The 27,474-nt window shown below is 41.9% G+C and overlaps 1 protein-coding gene across 1 annotated transcript in view; it reads right to left on the reverse strand.

Moving 5' to 3' along the window:
* LOC133494778 (solute carrier family 12 member 5-like) overlaps nt 1–26,276 on the reverse strand; it is a 33,703-nt gene extending 7,427 nt beyond the window's left edge. The window contains exons 1-11 of the mRNA XM_061808932.1: nt 25,980–26,276; nt 4,909–5,067; nt 4,676–4,816; nt 4,380–4,526; nt 2,996–3,050; nt 2,788–2,918; nt 1,545–1,792; nt 1,247–1,458; nt 985–1,152; nt 297–395; nt 120–177 (exon numbers count right to left, since the gene is read on the reverse strand). Coding sequence (XP_061664916.1) covers nt 120–177; nt 297–395; nt 985–1,152; nt 1,247–1,458; nt 1,545–1,792; nt 2,788–2,918; nt 2,996–3,050; nt 4,380–4,526; nt 4,676–4,816; nt 4,909–5,067; nt 25,980–26,276 — 1,715 coding nt within the window. The remainder of the gene's footprint in view (nt 1–119; nt 178–296; nt 396–984; nt 1,153–1,246; nt 1,459–1,544; nt 1,793–2,787; nt 2,919–2,995; nt 3,051–4,379; nt 4,527–4,675; nt 4,817–4,908; nt 5,068–25,979) is intronic.
* Between the last annotated feature and the right edge of the window lie 1,198 nt (nt 26,277–27,474).

Here is a 27,474-nt window from a genome sequence, read left to right on the forward strand (position 1 = left end):
CTGAGAGGTAAAGGAAAATCGGAAATCTTGAATAGATTATTTAACAGTCAGTCTGAATCTGGGTATTACACTTTGGAGTACTGCAAGGTTCAGTTCTGGTTCCAATGAGTGGGACTTACTTGTCCCTTAGGACAACACCCTCGATACAAGCACCAAAGAGCACCACACATGAAATATCTGGTTAAAAAATGTTCTCAGGAATAAATCATTTGAAATGATGAGAAAAGAACAGCTTGCTTCTCATTTAACACATTCAGATTTTGTTTTATAGTGTGTTGCAGCCCTGTGAAGGATACACACAGTAGATGTAGTGGTGATGGCTGCTATAGTGCCGATGGGGATGGACTTCTGAGCATCGCGTAGGTCTCCTGAGCGGTTGGACCCTGCCATTATACCTGCAAATGTATAACAGTCCGGATATATATTGTATGCTTCTCACAAAACGCTTCACAGCAGGTGTTTGATCCACGAATGGGGCCAATACATTTCCAAGGACGAGTTCTTCTGTGAGTCTTCCAGTCTCTCTGTACCTCTGTTGCAAGTTGCTGATGAACTCTGCGACCCTCTAAGCTCAGCGGCGACTTTGTTTTTGAAGCCAGGCAATGGCAAGGAACTGTTGATCATTTGCTAAGTCTTGGTTTCGTGATGTGCAAATGTGAACAGCATGATGATGACTGTTTAAATACCAACATTAATTGATCCATTCACGGATCAAAAGCCTGGTGTAAATTTTGTACCCAGAAAATGCCAAAGTTGTCATTTGAGTATGTTTTTGTGTGGCAATGTTAATCCATGGACGTAAGCACTCATGTGACCTTATATGGTACACTCAGTAGAATGGGTGTATGTGCTGTAGTATATTTTATGTACCCACATTTGTGATGTAATAGATTAGTCCTGTTTTTCACAGATTGCAATATCATCATTAACATAATTTTCCCCAATGTCAAAAATGACAACGTCAACCTCCAGCATGCCTCTAACCTGTGACAGATGGAAAATATATTCCCACCAGCAGCGTGAAGAAGCTGGTGATGTCTGCGAGCACAAAGCGGTTAGTGGTTGAGGGAGAACTGTCTGGGTCCACTTGTGATGCAAGTCCTCTCTTCTCGACAATCATCCCTTTTTCCAAATAATTGCCAAACAGATTTTCTGGAAAATAAACCAATGAGCCGGATCCTCTGGATATTATTTATTTGTTTTTGTTACTTCAGTCATGGAGTGAATGACACTCACGGCACCCTACCTGCAAGAATTCCGCTAGTGACGCCTGGAATGCCCTGTATCTCTGTGACGTTGTTGTCACTGAAGTAGTCATCGCAAGTGGCATTGAGGTACTCAGAATCACAGAAAGAGCGCCACAGTTTGGTAGTGATGGTCCCGTTGTCGATTTCAATTACCTTTGCACAAACGTCATAGCCTTTGGAGACAAGAGTTCGATTTCCCAGGAGGCACACGCTGCACGGAAAGACAATGAAGAGAAATCAATGTCACGCAAATTATGCCAACAGAAAATCCTCATCAGAAGTGTCCTATAGACTGACGGGAAGACCGGCGGGTCAATGGCGGTCTTGATGACTCCTGCGTACACAGCCAGGATGGAGAGGATGACACAGGCCAGGAAGACCAGAGCCAGCTTGTTGACATATTTCACCCCCACAAACACCACCAGAGCCATGAAGCTTAGAACTATGGTGCCGTACACCCGCATATTATTTAGAAGCGCAGCCTCTGCTTCCAACCCTTCCAAGCCCTCGATCTTGAAGATGGCTGCCTGAGGAACAATGTAAATCTGATAGGTGGGAAAATAGAGCAAGGTGAGGAAAGAATGGGCAAGGTGCAGAGGATAATGGAGGAGAATGTTGCCAAAGAAAAAAACATGATCATCTCCTCTTTTGAACTGCAATACAGTATGATACAATTAAATATACACTTGGAACTAATAACAACCACAGCTAAATGAAGTAATTACCAATTTTCTCTCCATTACAGAAGACCTTTTCCTGTTACTTATTTGGGTGGAAGAGCATATTTCATAAATTATGGCAGTATGTACCAATAATTGGTCCACGTTATGATAGATACAAAATGCCCCAGTGCTCTAAAATCGTATTCCATGTCTCAACAAAATCTTTAACCCTTTCACCGGTTGTACATAATCACACTGACAGTTCAATAATGTTGACGATGCTCAACCAGGACTCAACATGTAGTGGGAGAAAGAATCACGACAGTCTACCCAACTATGGAATCGGCACATGTAAATGGAATGCACATATTTTTTATTCTACGCTTAAGTCGTGACATGCTCAAATGTAACCGTCAGTTAAGCTCTTGCAAATATCTCAGTTTCAATTATAATTTCACAGTATCTGAAGCCTTCGACCTAACATTATCAGATCAAATTTTTATTTATAGAGCACTTTTCATAAAAGGATTTGCATCTGAAAGTGCTTTTCCATAGTCATGTTCTCTCCCAATGCTGCCTCCGATGTCAGTATGCAGTACATTAATTTGTACCCCTACTTCACAAAAAACATGACACTGGCATCAATAAATTAGGTCTAATTTTTTTCTCTTTCCCTTTTTTCCTGTGTTATAAAGGTATAAGCAAATTTGACAAGAAGATTTCTGTTTGAGTGCTGAGTTTGTCATAGAAAATAAACAAAAATGAAACTCTGAAGCAACCCCGTAGTGGGTCACTTCAAACACACACGACAAACAAAGAACCCGTTACATAAGCGGCGTTGCGACACACAATTGTTGTCGTAATAATTACTGACTTACCAGCAGAATTTCAATGCAACCAAGAATGTACATGGCGCCAGCAAAAGTGGTGCCCAAGTAGAAACAAATCCCAACAGCGCCACCAAACTCAGGCCCAAGTGAGCGAGAGATCATGTAATAGGAACCTCCAGCTAGGAGAGGAAACAGTCAGTCGGAGGGAAGTCGGCATCTGTGAAGTATTATTGAACAATCTCAGACATCCACTCACCCGGAACAACTCCGTTTGTGGCAATGGCACTCATGGAGATGGCCGTGAGCATAGTCTGATGAAGGAAAAACATGAAAGAAATATGTCGGACTGGGGAACAAACAAACAACCAAAAAAAAAAAAGAAGCAGATAAAGCAACTTTCAGAAGAGCAAGTTGATAAATCTGCTTGATGGATCCTCCATATTGGATTATTGTCATCAGACTGGTGACAAAGAATACCAAAAGAGTCTGATTGTAACTTTATAATAAAGTTGAGATGGTTGTGAAGAGGTCTCCTTGTACCAGGTCAGGAGGGGGCAGTGACCCACCAGCTCGAGTTTCCTCAGGACTGGAAAGGAACTGCGGTTGGCTCTTGACCAGCTGTCCACCAAAAGGCTCATGGTGTCACTTTTTCGTGTTATAAATGGACAAGAAGTTGTGTTTTGTTGCCACAGTTCATATAAAATGAATATTTGCTTTTGATGGATGATCAGATGAACCACAAACAGTAACAGCATGCAGTATAGACTTTGAAATTCTTGATTTTGCAGTATGACATTGAACAATCATAATCTCTTAAATACATATCCATGTTATTTATATCCAATTTAGTAATCCCTATTCAACACATGTTCCTTAAAATCTTCTGAAAGATTTTCTTTGCTTGGGATGTTCACAATTAGGAACTTGTCAGGCTGGCAGCATTTAAAATCTGGAAGCTGAGACCGCACTTATAAATAATATACGGGTGTACGCGAGCTTAGTTCTCAGCTCCGTGGCTCTGGTTAACACCACCAGCCATTGTCAAGCCAACTCTTTTAATTTATTCAAGCATACTGTATGGTGACTGGTAACACAAAGATCAAATATGTGACTTGTCTTTCATTTTCCAGCAAATCAATTTTAAACCACGACAGAGACTGTGGGAGACATTCTTTCTAAAGATGCCACTGAATAGCCTAGATTTAAGTGGAATTTCAGGAAATGCTCAGCTATATTGCTCTTACACAATAAAGCCAAAGAGGCGACATGGCTCAGTATGAGTATCCCCAGTCTGATTGCTTGTGGGCAGAAGGGATGTTGACGTGCCACTGAGCAAAAATCTTAAACTGCAGCCTTCAGCATTAGAGTGAGCCTTTGTTGGAATACAACATACAATACATTGTGAGTGCGGCTGTGTGTCTCGATGTGCCCTGCAATTGGCTGGCAACCAGTTCAGTGTGTACCCTGCCACCTGGCCGCTGGCATAGGCTTCAGCACTCCCGCGACCCTTATGAGGATAAGCGGCTAAGAAAATGGATGGATTTCCCAGCTCACCTTCAGCATCCCCCACAATGGACATTCTAACAATGCCCTCTATTTCCTTTTGTATAAAAGCATCGTAAACTTGTATTTCTACTCACAGTGGAGCAACACATGAAGACAATTATGAAGGAACCAAAGACGCCTCCGATCCCGACCATCCAGGTCATTCGCAAGAAGAGGATCACACCGAAAATATTCTGAATGCATGGCAAGTACACACCCATCAGAGTTCCCAGCTGTGGTGCCTGACAAACACAAACGAGTAATGTGAATACTTGCCGGTATCGATTCATTTTGCGGAACCTTTAATCATGACAAAACAAAAAACATGTCCATTAAATTTGACATTGTAGTTTGTTTTCAAGGCTGTGCAGTTCACCATTCAGTTGTCTACCTTGACTGGTTTTTTAGACGGACGAGCTCCTTCCTCGTTGTTCTCAGCCTCCTCGTGCTCTTTGCTCCCTGTTGGCAGGTTGGAGTAGTTGGCGAGGCTGCTGAGCAAAGAGGACACCATGGGACTGGTGTCCATCTCCTCCTGCAAGCGAGGACACGTACGCACACGCGCCATGAAATTAATTTATGTTTTTATCACAGAACAAGTTTGAGGAAGATAAAAAAAATTCTCACTTCAAAGAGGGCCATGTTCTTGCCGTCATACTGTTGGCTCTTCTCCGCATCACTAGCGGCGCTGCTGTTGATGAAAGGACTGCTCTCTTTGGGGTTTCCATCACCTGATACAACAATAAAAGGAATATATTTAGAATCATTACATTGAAGTAATAACAGCTTTGGCAGTGGGGGTGGTCAACCCGCCATTTGGAGTGGAGGTCACATGTCCATGTGCAAACATACAAGTACCTTCGATGAATTTATTGTTCCCTTTAGTTCTTCTGGAGCTACTCACCAGGGGATTCTATCTTCGCCTGCTATTCTTAACTGTAGGTTCTAATTCCGTGATTGCCTAACGACTTAATTTGCCGGTCTGTGAAGTGTCCAATTCCCATTTACGATGTTGAGTCTTCATGATTGGTTGTCCTGTCTTCTCTCAAAGTACTTCATTTCTGTCTTTGCCGATCCACTTGGTGCTTCCATAGCTCACAAGAATTTGTTGAAGAATGTCCTTATCTTTTGTTGCTGGCCTTGTGGCTTTTGCATACATATGCAGTAACAGCGCAGTTTTAATTAACATTGCATATGAGGATATCAATTTTGGTGGCTTGCTTGACTGAAACTGAGGCTATTGCTGTTTAGGTTCTGCACTGGCCAATTCGGACAAGATCACCTCCCCTGGAGTCGTTGCTACGGGACATTCTGGATCCTGAGGCGAAACCACCATTTTGTTAGCTCAGTGGATCGTGTATGTGCTTATTTGCGGCTCTTGTTGGACTACAATTTAAAATTTCTTTCCTAAATTTACGTATCTGAATTTTTTTAGTGTCTCGGCTGTAATCCGTTCTTTATGCTGCCGTTATGATTATCAGTCAGTGCAGGGGGACTACCTGAAAAAGTTGTGTCTTAGCTTCAACTCTTAGTCACTTTTTTGAGGTGCCCATCATATACAGGGAAACTAATATACTGAAAGAAACAGTTAAATTAATGTGAGGGGGAAAAATACCAAAAAATAAAATAAAAAGAAAGAAATCTCAGTAAAATTTACTTGGCTAGCTAAACCAATACAGTAAAAGAAAATTGAAATGAAATAGCAAAAACTATATGTTCCAGATACATATAATATTTGCTGTGTTTTGTAAAAAAAAAATGTAGATGTTACTGCAGGCAGCACCTCGCAATGAAAGGGAGATTTCAACCCTTCATGTCACACGGTTATTACAAAATGGGCAGTTTATTCCAGCTTTTAAAAGCTTAATAGGACGAAGGCTCAAGGGGATTATACAGCAGCTGCTGGAAGCCACAGAGGAAGGCTAAATGTAACATCTGCATGTGAGCAAAATGCACCAATCAGATGCATAAATAATCTCAAATGACATCAGATGCGCATCACAAATAACTCATTTATTTTCACCTTGCCTGCTCTAACTGAAGAGTTATGTTAATTCCATTTCAGTGTATAACCTTGTATGAAGGTATAAATGTTTTAATATTACATGTTGACTATAGTCTACGTGAAAGTGTTCTTGTCAAAACAAGTTTAACACACACACACACACACACACACACACACCACACACACCACACACACACACACACACACACACACACACACACACACACACACACACACACACACACGTGGACGCACATCATTATGTTAAAAAAATGCATTTAATCCAAGTCAATGATGGGGGATATGGAACATGACTAACAGATTTAAGGGACTGGTAACCATTGCAAGGAGTCGTCTGCCTTTTGCCCGCATCCGGAATTGGCTTCAACATTCTGCAGCCCTGAACAAGACAGAGCTACATTAACACACGGTCCCTGGTGGACTCGGCAACCCTGTTTTAGGCCATACATCCATTTTCTCACCCGCTTATCTTCACAAGTGTCGCGTCAGTGCTGGAGCCTACCCCAGCAGTCATTGGGCAGGAGGCAGGGTACACCCTGAGCTGGTTGCCAGCCAATCGCAGGGCACATGGAGACAGACAGCAGTTGGACTCACAATCACACCTAGGGGCAATTTAGAGTCTCCAATTATTGCATGTTTTGGGGATATGGGAGGAAACCGGAGTGCCCGGAGAAAACCCACACAGGCACGGGGAGAACATGCAAACTCCACAGAGGCAGAGCCGGGATTTGAACCCCGGTCCTTAGAATTGTGAGGCGAATGCTATAGAGCTGCTGCACCATGCCCCCCTTTTCAGGCCAATGTGGCCAAAATAGGATGCCCATGAGACCACACAGGGGGAAACAAGGGGCAAACCAGACAGGCCTTGTTTATAGTGGAGGGGCAGCAAGATTTTCAGACTGTCAAAACATTTCCACGGCAGTCCTGATGTGGAAGAGAAGCCAAATCAGACATAGCAAAACAGGATAACAACAACTAAACTTGACAGTATGTGAAAGGGCCGATAAGAACTCGCAACTGGAGAGTGTTGGCCTCACAGTTCTGTGGACCGGGTTCAAATCCGGCCTCGCCTGTGTGGGCTTTGTATGTTCTCCCCTGCCCGTTTGCCCCCCCCATCTCCAAAACATGCACAGGTTACTTGAAGACTCTAAATTGTTCGTAGGATCGAAGTGAGTACGGAAAGTTGTGTGTTAACCCACAAAAGTGCACGTTTGCCGTGCATTGCTTTAATGGTAGCAAATTAAGTGACAATTGTCTCACCATGTTTTTCCGGCTTCACATGTTGTGCAAATGTTAAAGTAGGAAGGGAAATCAGTTTGATCATTTGTAAATATATGTTTTTCTGATAATTTGAACTCCCAGTTTGAATATTATATAATTACATTCCATTATCTCATTTTATATTGGTTCAACATGGTTGTGAAAATTAGTATAACATATTTTCAAAAATGTTCTGTCATTGTGGACAATTGCTTAGCACATCTACATTACAGTTTTAAGGTTGTGGGTTCAAATCTGGGCTTGTGCCTTCTTGTGTTGAATTCGTGTATTCTCTCCTTGTGTGCATGGGTTTTCTTCAGATGTTATGTTTTCCTCCAAGGTTCCAAAAACATGCAAGATTGGTTAATTGAAGACTGTAAATTGTGCCTATGTATGAATTTGATCTGGGTTAGCTTCAATCAAATTGTTCTACCCTAAATAAATTAACCATGTTCAGCTCTAGTAAATTAAGTTGTATGAAGGCTATGCAAAGCGCTTCATTGAACTCTGTTCACACAACAAATGTGCTCCAAAGAAGCCAATTTTCTACATTTCATCTGTAGAAAGCCTTGAACCCCACCCCCCTCCACCCCCACGGGGACCATCACGGACACCATTAAGAAGCCAATTTTCTACATTTCATCTCTAGAAAGCCTCGACCCCCCCGTGGCCCATCACGGACACCATTAAGAAGCCTGAGAAAGCTTATCAACACGAAACGCTCACGCTGTACCATATTAACAGGGTTCTGGGAATTAAATGTAAATGTGACCTGAAGCCGTATCAAAATATTGAGTAGTGGAAAACGATTAGTCCAGGAATTCATCCTATATTACTTCATTGGCTCAGACTTGAATATAAGTTCAAGAGTAATTCAACATATACATCCACGATTGAATGATATCCTGCCTCTTGTCTGTCATAAAATCAGTTGCTGAATTGTGATCAATCTTCCTAATCCGCAGCAGTTAAATGATGAAGCCATAAAGACACAACATACGTGCTACATGTTGAAACTCTTGAAAATATACATATTAAACTCACGCCAAATATTCTATTGCTGTTTAATAAAAGTTGTCCTGTGCATAATCTTAGCCAGTAACATGATGAGTAATTTGATCTGGTCATTTATTGTAAATGACACACACGAAATCTGCCTGAAATGTAACCAAAGTATCGCCATTTAACATCCATCCAGTGTTCCATTTTCTCCACATCTTATCTTGTTCCTGGTTGCAGGAACCTGGAGCCGATCTCAGTTGACTTTGGGTGAAAGGAGGCCTACACCCTGAACTGGTCACTAGTCAGTCCCATGGCAGATGAAGAGACAAACTGCCATTCATTTTCATGTGCGCACGGTCACGGAGTGAGAACTAAACCCACAAAAGCTGTGCCCAAATCAGTCAACACCAGTGACATCCAAAAAGCTAATAAAACCCATTTTCAAAACATTGTCATGAAAATGGTACCCATAGAGACAAAAACATTGACTAGATCAACAAACAGAGGAACCAATGGTGATTTCCTTTTGTGTGATTGGAACCACGGATATGCCATCCACTTCTCTAAATGAAGGCAAAGCTTAGGTGAGGCGGCGGTGTACTGGATGGTGTTGTAGCTCAGTAGTGAGATTAAAGAAAGTCTCTCACTACACATCTCAGTGCTGTTCTTCTGGATCATAGACAAACATTCTCAGCGGGGTGATCCCAGAGATTTGTGAACAACTTTGTAATATGAGCACAAGGACGTATTGACTACATGTTTTCTTTTCTTGATCAAATAACAGATCAGTACAGAAATGGAAGTGACAACATATTATCTGACTCCCAAAAATAGAGTATGTCCTGAACGTTAAAATGATCGATGGCCTTAGATTTTTCTTATTCCGCTGCCATGGTGAATTGAGCCGAAATTTGAGTCAAATTTAGACTGAATTTGCTTTAAAATCAATTTTATTCATTGAAAGTAAAATAGATCATACATATGTATCATATTTATATATAATATCAATACAACCACAGCGCAAATGGATGGAAATGTCTGGAAGTGAGAAGCAAGAGTTGCATTACTATTGTAATTTTACATCATTTTGAGTGCGACTCGAATGGATTGTGACTTCTCCAACTTAAGACGTGGCTGTTAACACATGCAAAGTCTGCCTATCTAAGAAAAAAAATCCATCAAAAATTTTTCTATACCGCTTGTCCTCTTAAGGGTCAACTGGAGTCTGTCCCACCTTCCTAGCTGACTGTGACTTTGGGTGAAAGGCGCTGAAATTTTCTGCGCAACAACAACCCCACCCCCCGACCACCCACGCCCCACCCAGTTGGAATCTTTTCAGCTCAGGGGTTTGGTGCTGATTATTTGGAAGCGGGTGGCATGGGTGGCACAGAGAATTTCAAATGGGGGTCGCACTGAAAACTATAAAATGGGGGCAGGGTGAAATGGGGTGGGCTGAAAAATCCGTACCCCCCCAATCTGACTACTGGTCAAGACATGAGAACTGCTGAGATTGGAACCCAGAACCTCAGAACTGTGCGACAAATATAGTGACCACTCAATTTGTGTGGTGCATATTCTAATCCATAATTGTGAAAATGAACGTATCAAGACCTCTGTAATCCAACTTTGACATTCCAACCTACTTGAGCTATATAAATGAAAGTCATGCTGTGGCACACTCACCGTTTAGTGTGGAGGAATTCAAAAGCCACTAAAACACATTGTAAAGATTACGTAAGGATGATTACCGACAGGATTTTTCCTGACCGCTTGCCTTGATGAAACACCACCTTGGCTGTCCTTCGCATTCCCGAGGTACTACAATGCTGAGAGGGAAATGCCAAGTTGGAGCACCCCCCCCCAAAAAAAAAAAAAAAACAGTTTATTGACACAGTGAATCATCAGGAAGAAATAATAATAACATTTTTCTATGACAGTATGAGGGTAGCTTTATTTATTGCCTCACTTCACTGCTTACCATTAGCCACGATGACATCCACAGATGTGGGGAGAGAAGCAAAATGTAGTACGTAAGTAAGAGGGCTGTTACCGGACAATAATATGACTCAAGTAAAAGTAAAAAGTAATCCTCCCCAAAATTATCTGAGTAAGAGTACAAAGTACACAGTGACAAAACTACTCAAGTACTGTGTAAATGGTGAGTAACTTGTGATTTTTTAAATAGGCATTAACATCATTCATAGATTCATTTTCTATAGCTCCTGCACGTGATTGTATGGTTATATTTTCTGTCTACACGTGTTACTCCACCATTTGTATTCAAATATCTGTTGCTTTAAAGGTTATAACACAGGGTTTCTGATGCCATTTGTTAGCTCGTCTACGGCATTTTGCATTGTTTGACAGCATTAAGCTAAACTGACCGTCCCAAAGGTTTTACGTGATTGTTAAGGAAGTAAAAGCAAACAAATTGTCCAAACGACAGCTTGTATGACAGAAACCCCGTGAGCACACACCAATGTAAATACATTTGAATTCCTCTACAGTAGAAAAGGGAAACCACAAGGCTGTCTTCTATTGGGTGTGCTTGATAATGTATGTGAAGAATGGTTCAGCTGTCAATCATTTCAGCTACATTCATTGACCATTTCGTGTGTTTCTCATTCATGGAAATGATTACAGGCTGGATGAACGGATGGGCAATCAGAGAAATGGATTCATATTCTCATGCTCATGGACAGGCTTGTGGCATCTGGTGAGTGGATTTGCTCATCTCAGTTCCCAGCGTTTGTTTCAAAACCGAGGAAGGAGCAGCTTGTTCTGTATTCAAACAATCTTCAAAGAAAAAAGATGAATGTTGTCCGATGCAGACAGATGATATCTGAAAATTTGGGAAGGACCAACTTTTCACTTCAGACACAGTTGGATGAGCATCAGTGAAGTTTGATGTTTTATGGGTTTAGAATGGTGATTTTGTTGTTTTTTTTAAGCAAAACAAACAAACAAATTATCTACCTACATTGCACTGGACGTGTGGTCTTCCTCCAATCACAGGTGAATAATACATCAATGGCACTAAAGCATTGAGTGGTATGCAGCTCTCAGACACGATCCAAACAGCAGGTTGTGTCTGAGAAAAATGTGTAAATCAATATTTGTTCCTCTACTACACTTGTGATATTACAGCTGTTATGTGTTCAATTGTTTTGACTTTGAAGGTGATGCATTTCTTTGTAGTGGCTTAATTTTCTGTCCATTTTCATTTGTATAAGTGTCCCTCCATGTGCTTGACTTGCATAACCCAGTGGCAAAGCTTCCCCCCTAACCCTCCATTAAGCACACATGGTGTCATTTTATGCCGTTACATAAACACTGACAAATATTTGTCATTGAAGTGACCTATGCTGTCCTCTACGAGCCGCTCCAGATGATTTGGAGGGCTTTGACCCTGTTGAAAAATCAGTGATCCACTAACGTGCACAGCAGCTAATGAACTGCAACTTTAGCACACATTAGTACTGTATGGTGCGATACACACCTCAGTGAGGAAGAACCACGCATGGCAGAAATGCTTTTTTTGTGCAGATGTGTGCTTGTGTAAAAGTTGAGGTTTTACAGTGAAGACATTTGACGCCAACACATTATTTTTCCGTCCTTTCTTGTGGATTATATTATAATCCAGGTTTGTGTGTGTTAACATCTGGAGTTTTGCCTCTCCACCATATTTATATATATATATATATATATATTTATATCCTTCTTCTTCTTTTCCTTTCGGCTTGTCCCGTTAGGGGTCGCCACAGCGTGTCATCTTTTGCCATCTTAGCCTATCTCCTGCATCTTCCTCTCTAACCCCAACTGCCCTCATGTCTTCCCTCACCACATCCATAAACCTTCTCTTTGGTCTTCCTCTCGCTCTTTTGCCTGGGAGCTCCATCCTCAGGATCCTTCTACCAATATACTCACTCTCTTGCCTCTGAACATGTCCAAACCATCGAAGTCTGCTCTCTCGAATCTTGTCTCCAAAACATCCAGCTTTGGCTGTCCCTCCAATGAGCTCATTTCTAATCCTATCCAACCTGGTCACTCCGAGCGAGAACCTCAACATCTTCATTTCTGCCACCTCCAGTTCAGCTTCCTGTTGTTTGTTCAGTGCCACCGTCTCTAATCCGTACATCATGGCTGGCCTCACCACTGTTTTGTAAACTTTGCCCTTCATCCTAGCAGACACTCTTCTGTCACATAACACACCAGACACCTTTCGCCAGCTGTTCCAACGTGCTAGGACCCGTTTCTTCACTTCCTGACCACACTCTCCATTGCACTGTATTGTTGACCCCAAGTATTTGAAGTCATCCACCCTCGCTATCTCTTCTCCCTGTAGCCTCACTCTTCCCCCTCCACTTTTCTCATTCACGCACATATATTCTGTTTTACTTCGGCTCATCTTCATTCCTCTCCTTTCCAGTGCGTACCTACATCTTTCCAATTGTTCCTCCGCCTGCTCCCTGCTTTAACTGCAGACCACAATATCATCTGCGAACATCATGGTCCAAGGGGATTCCAATCCAACCTCGTCTGTCAGCCCATCTATTTCTACCGCAATCAGGGAGGGGCTCAGAGCTGATCCCTTATGCAGTCCCACCTCCACCTTAAATTCCTCTGTCACACCTAAGGCACACCTCACCATTGTTCTGCTGCCATCATACATGTCCTGTACTATTTTAACATACTTCTCTGCCACACCAGACTTACGCATGCAGTACCACAGTTCCTCTCTTGGTACTCTGTCATAGGCTTTCTCTAGATCCACAAAGACACAATGTAGCTCCTTCTGACCTTCTCTGTACTTTTCTACGAGCATCCTCAAGGCAAATAATGCATCTGTGGTACTCTTTCTAGGCATGAAACCATACTGTTGCTCGCAGATACTTACTTCTGTCCTGAGTCTAGCCTCCACTACTCTTTCCCATAACTTCATTGTGTGGCTCATCAACTTTATTCCTCTATAGTTCCCACAGCTCTGAACATCCCCTTTGTTCTTAAAAATGGGAACTACAACACTTTTCCTCCATTCTTCAGGCATCTTTTCGCCCGCTAGTATTCTGTTGAATAAGTTGGTCAAAAACTCCACAGCCATCTCTCCAAATTGCTTCCATACCTCTACCGGTATGTCATCAGGACCAACTGCCTTTCCATTTTTCATCCTTTGTAGTGCCTTTCTGACTTCCCCCTTAGTAATCATTTCCACTTCCTGGTCCTTCACTCTTGCCTCTTCAACTCTTCCTTCTCTCTCATTTTCTTCATTCATCAACTTCTCAAAGTATTCTTTCCATCTATTTAGTACACTACCGGCACCAGTCAACACATTTCCATCTCTATCCTTAATCACCCTTACCTGCTGCACATCCTTCCCATCTCTATCCCTCTGTCTGGCCAACCTGTAGAGATCCTTTTCTCCTTCTTTCGTGTCCAACCTGGTGTACATGTCTTCATATGCCTCTTGTTTAGCCTTTGCCACCTCTACCTTTGCCCTACGTCGCATCTCGATGTACTCCTTTCGCCTCTCCTCAGTCCTCTCAGTATCCCACTTCTTCTTCGCTAATCTCTTTCCTTGTATGACTCCCTGTATTTTGGGGTTCCACCACCAAGTCTCCTTCTCCCCTTTCCTACCAGATGACACACCAAGTACTCTCCTGCCTGTCTCTCTGATCACCTTGGCTGTCGTCGTCCAGTCTTCCGGGAGCTTCGGTTGTCCATCGAGAGCCTGTCTCACCTCTTTCCGGAAGGCCGCACAACATTCTTCCTTTCTCAGCTTCCACCACATGGTTCTCTGCTCTACCTTTGTCTTCTTAATCTTCCTACCCACCACCAGAATCATCCTACATACTACCATCCTATGCTGTCGAGCTACACTCTCCCCTACCACTACATTACAGTCAGTAACCTCCTTCAGATTACATCGTCTGCACAAAATATAATCTACCTGCGTGGTTCTACCTCCGCTCTTGTAGGTCACTATATGTTCCTCCCTCTTCTGGAAATAAGTGTTCACTACAGCCATCTCCATCCTTTTTGCAAAGTCCACCACCATCTGCCCTTCAAAGTTCCTTTCATGGATGCCGTACTTACCCATCACTTCTTCATCGCCCCTGTTTCCTTTACCAATATGTCCATTACAATCTGCACCAATCACAACTCTCTCGCTGTCTGGGATGCTCAGAACTACTTCATCTAGTTCCTTCCAGAATTTCTCTTTCAACTCTAGGTCACATCCTACCTGTGGTGCATAGCCGCTAACCACATTATACATAACACCCTCAATTTCAAATTTTAGTCTCATCACTCGATCTGATACTCTTTTCACCTCCAAGACATTCTTAGCCAGCTCTTCCTTTAAAATAACCCCTACTCCATTTCTCTTCCCATCTACTCCGTGGTAGAATAATTTAAACCCTGCTCCCAAACTTCTAGCCTTACTACCTTTCCACCTGCTCTCTTGGATGCACAGAATATCAACCTTTCTCCTAATCATCATGTCAACCAACTCCTGTGCTTTTCCTGTCATAGTCCCAACATTCAAAGTCCCTACACTCAGTTGTAGGCTCTGTGCATTCCTCTTTTTCTTCTGACGCTGGATCCGGTTTCCTCCTCTTCTTTGTCTTCGACCCACAGTAGCTGAATTTCCACCGACGCCCTGCAGGTTAGCAGTGCCGGGGGCGGGCGTTGTTAACCCGGGCCACGGCCGATCCGGTATGGGATTCTTTAGATGAACGCTCATATTTGTTTGGCACAGTTTTTACGCCGGATGCCCTTCCTGGGACCGGCCTACAGATTTATTTATATATTTGTATCATTTATATCCTGACACTATTTTATCTTTGAGGTAATTGTGATAAAGTAGCTGCATTGAAAAAAAAAATAATAAAAGTGAACTGAACAAATGCAAGTTAGATCAGCAACTAGATAAGCAACCACAACCTCAAAAGAATTAATTTAAATCCATTCAAACAAATGACTCATTCATGATAATATCTGCTCCAATGTAACTTTATGTATTGCGGTATGTTTTGAATCATTTCCCATGGCAAATACATGATCATGAACTATTCCCTAAAAAGAATTTTGAACATCTGGAAAAGATGACCCCTACTTTCTCTGCATATGAGAAGACGAGTCAGCCCTATTTGAAAGCCAGGTATGATAAGATAAATAATTTCAGAACCCCACCATTAATATGGCCTATAACCAGTACAGCTCAATCCCCCCCCTCCCCTTTAACTTTTTTGGGAGTGGATGTAAAAATAAACAAATGTGATTTTATGGCTGCACAACTGTGCACACCCTTTTAAAACTGGGATGTGCATTTTTACCGAGAATAAATTGATCAAATTCAAACCCAAGTTAAATGGGAGTCAACTCATACTCGACCGCATTGAAAGTGGCTCCCTTGAACCCCAAATGAGCTTCACATCATCTTGCAAGGCTTCTCTTGAAACCTTCTTTTGCCTACTAACGGGGTTTTGAAGATTTTACTGAAACACTATCTGCTATTTGGGACAATTAAGAATTCCCCACACCTTGTCTAAGGCCCCAGGTCCAGTTGAAGGAAGACATCCCCAAAGCCTGATGTTGCCACCACCTTGCTTTATTTTAGGTATGTTGTTCATTTGGATCAGCTGGTAAAGCATTGGCCCACAGTTCTGAGGTCCCGGGTTGAATCCCAGACCTGCCTGTGTGGAGTTTGCATGTTTTCTTCGTGCCTACGCAGGTTGTCTTCGGGCACTCCAGTTTCCTCCCACATCCCAAAAACATGCAACATTAATTGGACACTCTGAATTCCCCCTAGGTGTGATTGTGAGTGTGGCTGTTTGTCTCCTTGTGCCCTGCGATTGGCTGTCAACCAGTTCAGGGTGTACACCACCTCCTGCTCGTTGACAGCTGGGAGAGGCTGCAGCTCTCCCCGGGACCCTGGTGAGGATAAGCGGCAAAGAAAGTGGATGGCTGTTCATTTGGTGATGAGCAGCGTAGTGCTTATGGCTTAAGTTTCCAAAAGTTCATCTTTGGTTTCACTAGACCAAGACAAATATGAAATGTGGCCATAATGTTTCTCTCATAATTTTAATTTGTTTAATACTAATCAGTCATATCTTCAGTTTTAAGAGGGTGTCCACACTTGTCCAAGATTTTATCTTTTGTTAAATTCAGTACACCTTTATAGGTGATAAGTTACACTAATGTTGGAAAAGGTTTTGAAATGATTCATCTTGAACTTATTTTTCCCAATATCCCCAAAACAAAATGGAATTGGAACAGAGGTGTGTAGTCTTTTAATATCCATTGCGCGGCAAGTGTCTTTATATGTCTTTACATGGCTTGGCTGAGTTGTTTTTAGGGACGGCAGGTGGATGTGTAATTTCGTCAATACGGTATTGAACCCTAACTAATTGAGGGGAAAATCAAAATAACAAGAAATCAAACCTTTGGCAGTGCATTGCTTAATCATCATTGATTCTGTTATGAGAAAAATTGTTCACTTTGCTTCACAGACATTTCGGTCGAGCTTATTGATTGCAATTAATGACCAGCGGACAGTAAGCCTCTCGAGAGATGTTATCTTCACTGCTTATTTTACTCAGGAATGAATGTAATAACTAAAGGAGATCTCACTTCATCATTGGAATGATCATAATCATATATCTTTGTGAATGGTCACCGGATCTGGTGTGGTTCAAAGATCTTTTGCCACAATTGTGTGCATTTGTTCGATCCCGTGCAATGTATTGCATGTAATTTTCTCAATGTGTCAATCTGGCTGCACCTGTTGTTTCACATGATATAGGCTAATGTAGACTGTTTTCTGTACTTTGTATTCATTTGAAGCATAAAATACACAAACACCAGCATGTAGCCATTGCAAAAATGAGATATAATTACTTTACTACATTACACCTCCAGTCATCGTATAAGGAAAATTGCCACATATTGTTTACTGGGAAGACATTTTCTTCTGTGAACTGTGATGACACAACAGTTGTATTACTTTTATTGCTTCTGTATGCGACCATGAAAGGATCTGAATGTTTCTCAGTTAATTATCGGGTCATGCGCATCACTTGTTTTGGAAGTGCAGACAAGACTGAACAACTTGTACCAAAGATGTTGAGATGTTAACCCGATTGCGAATGTTATTCCAATTCTGCCACATCGTTTGTATGACTATCCGGTGTTGTGTTAAACTGAACTGTGCAGTGCAGCAGCAGTTAGACTTGGGGGGATGTGAAAAATAAAATCAAACGGCAAAACGACTTTCAGCAATGCTTCGTCAAAGTAGTAGTGAAAACACTTACGTTTTAGTATGCGTGTTTCAGCGTTGATTGGTTGCTACTCTGCTGCATGCTTTTAAACAAGTGCATTATTGGTATTTTAATTAAAGCTTTTGTTTCATAGTGCATGTATTGATGATGCATGCAGCATAAAGCATGCAACATGCATCTTTCATTCTGCCTTCACAAAGTTACAGGTACTAAGTGTACATTGAACCTATGAGAAAGCTATTGCAGTAGTTCTGTTCTTGTTACTTTGTTTTGAATGTTGTACCAGGGCAGCACCGACTGGCGGAGAAAAATTCCTCGTGTGTTTTTACACACTTGGCCAATAAACTGATTCTGAAAAATATGTACATTGTAGGGGGTGAGGTAGAGGAGGGCGTTATCCATTCCCGTCATGCTGGCACAGCAATTCCAGGACACCTCCGTCATTTACTGTGTGTGTGAGATGGTCTCAATGTGAGATGGTCTCAATTAACTTGAATGCATCCACAGACACACACCCCCAGTACTTAGTTGCTTGGTGTGGGGCCACAAATAACTCATTCCCATCAACAACTCTTATGATCTTACAAACTTTTTGGGATGTCCCTCACTTGCGGCCTGCCTCTACAAATGTTTAGAATGCACAGATGCATGGCAGCTTCTACTTCACACTCATTGCACAGCAGGTCCGCGATCCTTGTCCTGCTCTTATGTCCTCTTTTCCCTGTCTTATCCTACATTGTTCTCTTTTTTTGTTCCAAGAGTGCAGAACGTTGTTGCTTATAAAACTTGAATCCTGTGTGACATTGTACTTCACATCTAATTATTAATTTTCATTGTGTGCCTTACAGCTAATGTCCTGTATTTTCTTGTTTATTTTAGTCCCCATTCCTTCCTTTTCTTTCCTGTCTCCCCCCTTTAAAACCTCATTTTGAAACCTGAAAGTTTCAGTAAATACCAATCATAACACCACCAATTATAGTAGGAGTTAAAAAATCGGAAATGTCTGAGGAAGCTGAAGAAAACCCACAAAATCACAGAAGATTCCAATTTCACACAAGGTGGTTTTGAACACCCAAGCTCCAAACTATGAGGTGAATGTGCCCACCTGTTTCAAAATAATGTTCAATAAAAAGTAATTTGAATTTGAGCATTGTCTGCTGAGCCCATGTATGGGATTTAATGAAATTGCTTTGGGTGCATGGTCCACAAATAATTAAGGCATGTATTTCCCCCTGGCAAGACATTCTTTCCGCTTAAGACGAATGAGACTACACCACATTCTTTTTCTCCTCCTGCTTTAACTTGAATGAATTAAAAAGCTAAACCCTCTGCTGGTTTGCGTTGACCCATCAAATCATGATCAAAAAAGGAAAATGAATGGTTGCAAAATCCCATCACAAAGCAGACACATCTCTCTGAAAGTCTGTCTGTTCGTCACAGAAGCAAAAATCCATCTCCAGCCACAAACCAAACCGCAGCATCCTTTCCCCTCCCAACATGTGCGCACTCTCATCAGCCTCACAAGGTCCCCTCTCACCGGCCTCACTCACCCTGGTTGTTAAGGCTTCCCTCTCCTTCCTCGCCATCCGTTGTCACGTTGTTGAGCATCCTCTCCGCTCCGAAAGCTGCGCACTCCGCTGCGTGCACGTAACTTATCCTGTGCGTCAATAAGAAGCTAAACGTGGGCTGGAATCTCTCAGGAGTAAAGAACAGGTATGTATCCCCTTGAACTTGGTTGGTATTCTTCGGCAGGATGGTTGAGGGACAGTGGGCGGCAGCAAAGGCGAGTTGGCCAGCTTGATGGCACATGCGCTCTCCCTTCCTGTGTACCACTTGCCCTCCAGTCAGTTTAAGCCCAACCACTACATTCATGTATTCACAAGGTATAATCCCTCTCCTTCCCATCCTCTCTTTCGCTCCCTCACCCACCATCATCCATGTCATCATGAGGACAGGATGCATGGAGAGTGGCGTTAGACGGCAACTCACAGCCTCTCAAGGTTCAAAATCTCCTTTGATGCTTTTTCAGACGGTTTATGGATCATTTTCTTTTGTTATTTTTACCCCACCAACTGTTCTCTTTTCATATACCCATGCACGGCCATTATCTGTTGAAAGGGCTGGAAGATGTACTTGTATAATTTAAAAAGCCTGTCTCCTTTGGAGGTGGCCTGTTGGTGTGTGTGTGTGTGTGTGTGTCTGTGCGTGTGTGTGTGTGTGTGAGAGAGAGAGCTGAGTGTAAAGGTGGGACTTAAACCCTATTGAGGATCTATGGGGCACCTTCGAACAAAACTTGATACTTTGGGGCCAATTTGTTCCTGTAGAGGTGTATTTACTTTTTTTTGCCAGCAGTTTACATATTTTGAGCAGACAGGAAATTTACTTTATAAAACAAGCGGTGTACTGACTATCTTACAATGTAACATGTCATTGTTTTAAAACGGTCCCACCAAAATATTGAAAAAAATATTTATAAAACGGTGAGGGGTGCAGAGGCGACTCACCCAAGAGGGCTTGGAGGCACCCATCTCCCTTTTTTTCACCTTTGTATCCCTTTGTGTGGTGCAAAAAGATCCCTTGTAGCAGCAAAAGTGCTGACATTGGTGTCCCTGAAAACTTTCAACTTTGAGCATTTCCCGAAGCCTGTCAACAGTTTTCTTTCTGACTGAAATTCTGGAGCAGTATGACCCCCCACCCCCAATCCACATTGAAGCTTGATTTTGGAGGGGCAAAAAATGCCTTCAGAGTGGGAAAAAGAGACCCTAAAGTACTGTACCCCCCCACTTTCAAAAGCTGTGCTGAAGCCTATCGCAGCTATTTTGGGGCGAGAGGCAGGTTATATCCTGAACTAGTCGCCAGCCAATTGTAGGGGTCATGTAAAAAAAAAAAACATTTACACTCACACCTACAGACAATTTAGAGACTTCAATTATGCGTGCGTGTTTTTGGAATGGGGGAAGTAAACCAGAGTACCTGGAGAAAACCCACTAAGTACTCCGCACAGACGAAGCTGGATTTGAAACCAGACCATCAGGACCATGAGGTAGATATACTAACCAGTCTCTCACTGTGCTGAACGCTGTTTTTCAAGTTTAATTACTCTTTTTTTTTTTTTTTTTTCAAATAGTGGTGAGTCTATCACCAATTTCAGGCTTTTTAGCCACCGGCCTCGTGATCAAGATAGCGTTGCCAAAACACAATGGGCATTAAATGGATAAAAGATAAAAACCTAAAAGCCTTTTCCCCATTAGTACTCGTATTTGTATGTTACATCATAATGAACTGTGCAGCGGTGAGATGATCTCTTAGTTTTGGCAGATGTCCACATAGACTTTATCCTCAATGACCTTGGTCCTTCCTGACGTTCTCTGCACTATAGAGCCCCCCCACCCGCTGCTCCTCTGTGACAACACAAAGATGATTTATGGGAACTGTGTTAAAACAGGTCTTCAAACATAAAACCGGAAACAAAGCCACAGACGGTAGAAACCATAACGTGGTGTCTTGAGATATGAGTGACACGACAGGTGTCGTCGATTAGCCAATCTTTGTGCTTTGACTTGTGAGCGCAGACTTGAGATACAAGCGCTGGATGGTGGCAGTGAGCTGAATTCACTTCTCAATCAAATGGAATCAAATACTGTACAATTCTTAGCATTTCAGTCTGCTTGCTTAGTTGTGACACTAAACTGCATCAACTATATGTTGTGGCGCCAGTGTGCCATTCGATGTGAGCAGACGACGCCGTGCAGTCAAGTCGTGCATCTCATCGAATAAGTGATGAGTCTTATCTCCCTTTACCTGCATCTTCCTCTTCCTGTCATTTTGTCCAATCAGTGATAAGTCTTATCCCCAACCAGTACCTACCTTTTACATTGTCTTAATTTTTTTAATTTGCTGTTGTGATTAGTTATTTGTTTTTTTTTATTTGGTGTTGTGAGTAGTGATTTGTTTTTTTTTAAATTTGCTGTTTAGTTGTTTATTGTTGTGTTTAGTTATTTATTGTTGTTTGTTTTTTCAGAGTTATTTATTGTAATTTTCCATTTGCTATTGTGTTTTTTTGTTGTTGTAATTATTTGTTATTTTTCCTTATTTATTGAGGTTTTTAGTTATTTGGCATTTTGATTAATTATTAGTGGCTGGGTTTTTATTTTCCAATTGTGTTTAGTTATTTCCTGTGTTTATTTTATTTGCTGTTGTGTTAATTATAATTATTTTCTGTTGTATTTTGCATTTGAGCGAGACTGTAGAATTTTGAGTTACGAGCATGGTCACGTAACTATACAGCCATCCATTTTCTTTGCCGCTTATCCTCACGAGGGTCATGAGTGCTGAAGCCTATCCCAGGATTCAACGAGCAGGAGGCGGTGTGCACCCTGAACTGGTTGCCAGCCAATCGCAGGGCACATGGAGACAAACAGCCGCACTCCCAATCACACCTAGGAGCAATTTAGAGTGTCCAATTAATGTTGCATGTTTCTGAAATGTGGGAGGAAACCAGAGTGCCCAGAGGAAACCACACAGGCACGGGGAGAACATGCAAACTCCACACAGGAGGGTCCAGGATTGAACCCGGGACCTCAGAACTGTGAGGCCAACGCTTTACCAGCCGAGCCACCGTCATGTAACTAATTACTGTAAACGCATATAACAAGGCCCCACAGGACATAGATATGGACAGTGGAGTATATTTGGAAATATATTCATTATTGGTAAAGCTCATTGCAGACCCAACATTTTTGCTTTCATGTTTGGCAGATTTCACCCATTAATGAGGATTAGCATAACCGCTGCCTACAGGACTGGAATAGAACAAGAAAAGGCAAAATGTCTCTTGTGAAATGTGCAATAAGTCTTTAAGTTTTCATAACAGAGTCTCTTCCACACACTTTTTTTTTTGTTTTGTCTCACGCACAGTGGCATTCCACGTAGGAGGGTGGGTGCATACAGTTGTCATCCCTGGAGGATGTTTGAGCATGTCGGATGTTGCAGCATTGCACTGAAATAGCAGGACAAATTCAGCTCAAGATTTATTCTCATTTCACTCCTGCCTGGTTTGAGAACTCACCAGAGAGAGATTATTTTGCGAGAAAATACATCATGGACGAATGAAACGCTGGCTTGCCAATAAACTAAAATATTATGGAAAACACTTTTATTCATCTATTCATTCATGGGAAGACATTAGGGTTTGTCTGTGAATTTTATTTACATTTTTTTTGCTTCCATCCAGAACATTTGTGAGCTCAAAGAACCTTTCATCTCAAATGATTTTGATCAAATGATGTTTGATAGGGCTGAAGTTTGAACTTTGGAGTGGTTATGTCAAAAACATGATTGATCAAGAGGTATGCCACAATATTTTTATTCATTCATCATATCTCATATTATTATGTAGAGCAGGGGTGTCCAAAGTTTTTCTCCGAGGGCGACATACAGAAAAATCAAAGGATGCAAAAGCCACACATTTTCCTACTTAAAGTCAAGTCTTGAGATACCAATAATCCGACTAATGAGTTTTTTTTTTTTTTTTTTTAGATTCAAGTGTTTGTTAAAGCCAATTTCTTCCTTTGAACTGTGGGAAAAAATTATTGTGAGTTTAAATATATCATTATTCATCATTCTGAAAGGAAATTGTGTGAAAAATGTTATCTGTATGAATAGTTTATTTTCATATTTGCATTTTTGAAAAAGTTTAAACTAAAACAATCATTATTATTATTATTATAAGTAGTTACAGGTGACATAGTGGTGTCATAACGTCCCCACTTTTTTTTTAATTGATCACGCTGACCACTCACCACACACACACACACACACACACACACACCACACACACACACACACACACACACACACACACACACACACACACACACACACACACACACACACACACACACACACTCTTACTCACGCTCACACACACGCACACCCACACTATTTTTTCTTTTTATTTTACTACTGTTAAGGTTGCCACCCATGTCAAACATTATTTTTTAGTAAACACTGCAACATCCCACTGTTAAGATCCCTGTAAAGTACAGCCACACCTCATGACACAACTGCATAGCTTTGGACATGCTCGCTCATGCTATGAATAAGAAGATATGTAAAACTTTTGACTGAGACTGTAAATCAACTCATGCATGTGGCCAAGCTCATCGTCTACTTACTATGTCAGCGAGAGTGGGCGATTGGCTGGGCTTTGATTGGTAGAGAGCCTGAGATTTCTGTTCATCTGGGCCAAGCCGCTTTAGCTCTTAACATGTGCACCTCGCTCCGTCCAGGCTGGCGCACGTGTGGACAAAGACGCGGCTTCATACGTTCAGTCGCGCCTGTGATGATTATAAGGCATTTAGAACACGTCCATTATGCACACATACAATTATATTAAGGAAGCTGTGTAAGCCCTTTGACTCGCAGAAACAAAATGGCAAGAAGACAATAACAACACAGGACCAATGCTTCTGATGCACTAATCCTGCAGATTAAGGCCATCTAGCATTGGACTAAAATCCACTTCTTTTTCCTGATCAAAGAGAGAGTGCTCCCAGATGACATGGCTGCTCCTTTGGCAGGTAGCAGATGTTTGATCTTTGTCATACCTGTAAAAGATGGCTTTAATGACCAATCAACACTTTTTGGGTCACTGCCACTATAAAGTGTCTTTGCTGTCTTCATCAGAATCATTCAGTCACGATGAAAACATGTACACACATTCCAGTACAATGATAATGATAAGAAAAAATGGGATTCCTTCATTTCTCCCCAAAAATGAAATGCCTGTAGGTTTGAATGTAAGTGGTTGTTTGTGTATGTGTGCTTGGCGACTGGCTGGTGGCCAGTTCGGGGTTCTCGGCCAGAGTTAGTTGAGATGGGCACCAGCCACGCCGTGACCATCATGAGGAGAAATGGTATAGAAAATGGATGGATGGAACTTTGAGTTCAAACTTTAGATTTAAAGGACTGAAATTTGTGTCCAGTTGGAACTTAATACTCTCCCTCCCATGCACCAGTGAGGTCAGGTAGGACAAAATTGTAAATATTTTAAAGATTTAAAAAAATTATAATAATTTTGTTGTATGTTGGGGGTTTGTGGCCACAAAAAAAAAGATGCAACAATAATTTTAAAAAATATTGATATTTTTAGGAAAAGGGAGAACATGCAAATTACATACAGACGGGATATACTTGATTTAAAAGAAAAAAGAGCTCGTGAGCGTGAGGGACATGTGTTAGCCACATGTATTTAAACCAAAAAAATGAAAATGACTTGCGTAGTCATTGGCAATTTGTACGAATAAGACGTCCATGAACCAGAACTGACTGGCTGAGTCTTGAGGCGGCCACATACAAAACTGCTTTGCTATCAACAGGGCTATGTTCCTCATTACTGGCAGCACTCAGGAGGGAAGATTTATGGGTGATGAGGGGTTATGTTTACAAAATGAGAACCGTGATGATTTCAGCACCAAGAAGGACACCCAAAGAAAATAATCCGCTCAAGTTCTGCATGCTGTTTATTGGAATACACTTGAAAAAAATGTTTACCACGCTGGGCGAATTGATCATGTGACCATTAGTATAAATACTTATTCATTTGAATTGCTCTTTGAAGAAACGGAGAGGATTGGCTCTCTTTGGGTGAAATGTGCAGGTTTTATAAAACTATAATTCTCAGAAAAATACAAATCAACTGGAAAAACTCAATACACAGTAATCAGTCCCACCGGAAAAGAAAATACTCAAAGAGCCATCAGTCTCACAAATAATAAATATGGAAGTGTCAAGACTTATTCAAGTTTGACCATGCATTTGACACATGCTGGCCATCCAGCCAAGTGTTATGCAGCTTCATAATAATAATACAAAAAATAATAAATTCCGGTATATTCAGTTTCAACATGGTGGGGGTCATCTCAAAGGAATCAAAGTCTAAGTTTCAGAGGTTCATGTTGAGTCTGCAAGCACTAAATCAGGAGTGGTTTAATACACAGACCATGCAGTGAAAGTCTGCTCTGATCTGACAATGTTTCATTCAAGCTTAGCAACACAACAGCAACACTCCCAAATTAAATGACTATAATTACATAACAGTCTTGAAACATTCCTGCATCAACAAGTGTTACCCTGAGGTTCAATGGGGCAACCCTCGGGATCCTGGCCGAGGTGGTGCTTGATGGCGTGTTCCAGGTATTTATGCCAGTACCCATGGAATCCAGTTGGGTGCAGCCTACAGTCATCTCCATTGTGCTGTCTGTGTTGGGGGTGAGGTTATTGTTCCCACACAATGACAGCAGACTGGCAACCTCCATCCTGTAGGCTCCTTTAGGATGATTTTGCCTTTGCGGGAGGTGACAGTCGTGCGTGAACAACGCACGTGCGTGAAAGATGGGTCTGAGGACGCATCCTTGTGGTATCCCCATGGTTGTGGTAATGCTACCTAAAATTCCGTTACAAATCTTGGCAGGCAGCGGTCTGCAAGTGAAGAAATCTAGGAGCCAGTAACAGAGGGTGGGGTTCAGGACAAATGTATCTGCAAGAGATGACAATATTAATCTATGTTCTTATGATGGTCAGCCATACAAAAAAATATTGAAGTAATTCATGGTCGGAAAGAGGAAAAATGCACTGCCTTACCTGGTGAGAGTCAATTTCAACATCTGGACTTGATCTTTACAACCAGAAAGGGCGCAGCTGAGGTGAATGTTTTGGACACAGCGGCAGATTTTCATATCACTCACATTATTACACTTTGACCTTGGTAATGGTCATTCAGGCAAAATGCACTAGTATCTTCTATTGCCAGCTCTGTAAGCCTACCAAGACTGGCTACATAGGCTCCATCGAACGGCGGTTGAAGACGCGGTGGCCGGGTACAAACTCGTAGTCATCCTTGGTGGCTACCCTACTCCCGACGTGGACAAAACCGAAATCGATCTTCCGCGGGCCACAAAATCCAAACTACCGCAACTCCGCTCCGGACGAAGCCGCATGCTCAATGACTGTATGGCTCGTGTTGACAATACTATCAACCTCTGCCCGAAATGCGGACAGGGCTCTCACGACACGCAGCACCATCTTCAACTGCTTAGCGGCTCCCACTACGCTGACCGTAATGGACCTGTGGAAACGCCCGAAGGAAGTGGCTGCCTTCCTGGAACTAGAAGTCCACTTATCAATGCGATTGCCTGGTTACAACAACAACATTGCCAGTTCTGTCCCCTCAAAAACCTCAACATGTACAATGTTGACAATTCATGTTGTATCAAAACAGAGCAATTAATGTATCGCTTCTAAAAGGCAACATTTTTTTTTAAATAAAATGGTACCTTGAGGTAAGAGTGACTCGACTTACAAGTTTTCTTAGATGAACGCATGCTTGTTTGCCACAGTTTTACTGCGGATGCCCTTCCTGACGCAACCTCTCTGCATTTAGCTGGGGAGCGATAGTCTGTAAAAATAGTCTTAATAGTTTATATATTTTTCCTGGTCTTTAATCAAAGTGGTTTAGCATTTCCGATCAGGGAAAATGTCAAATAGTGTAATCCTGTTTTAGCAGCCAAATCCTCTCAGCATGATGACGTCACCTTTGCTGATGACATCTGCACGAAGATGACATTG

The sequence above is a fragment of the Syngnathoides biaculeatus genome, chromosome 2, assembly GCF_019802595.1.
Source record: "Syngnathoides biaculeatus isolate LvHL_M chromosome 2, ASM1980259v1, whole genome shotgun sequence".
In the NCBI taxonomy this organism is placed as follows: domain Eukaryota; kingdom Metazoa; phylum Chordata; class Actinopteri; order Syngnathiformes; family Syngnathidae; genus Syngnathoides; species Syngnathoides biaculeatus.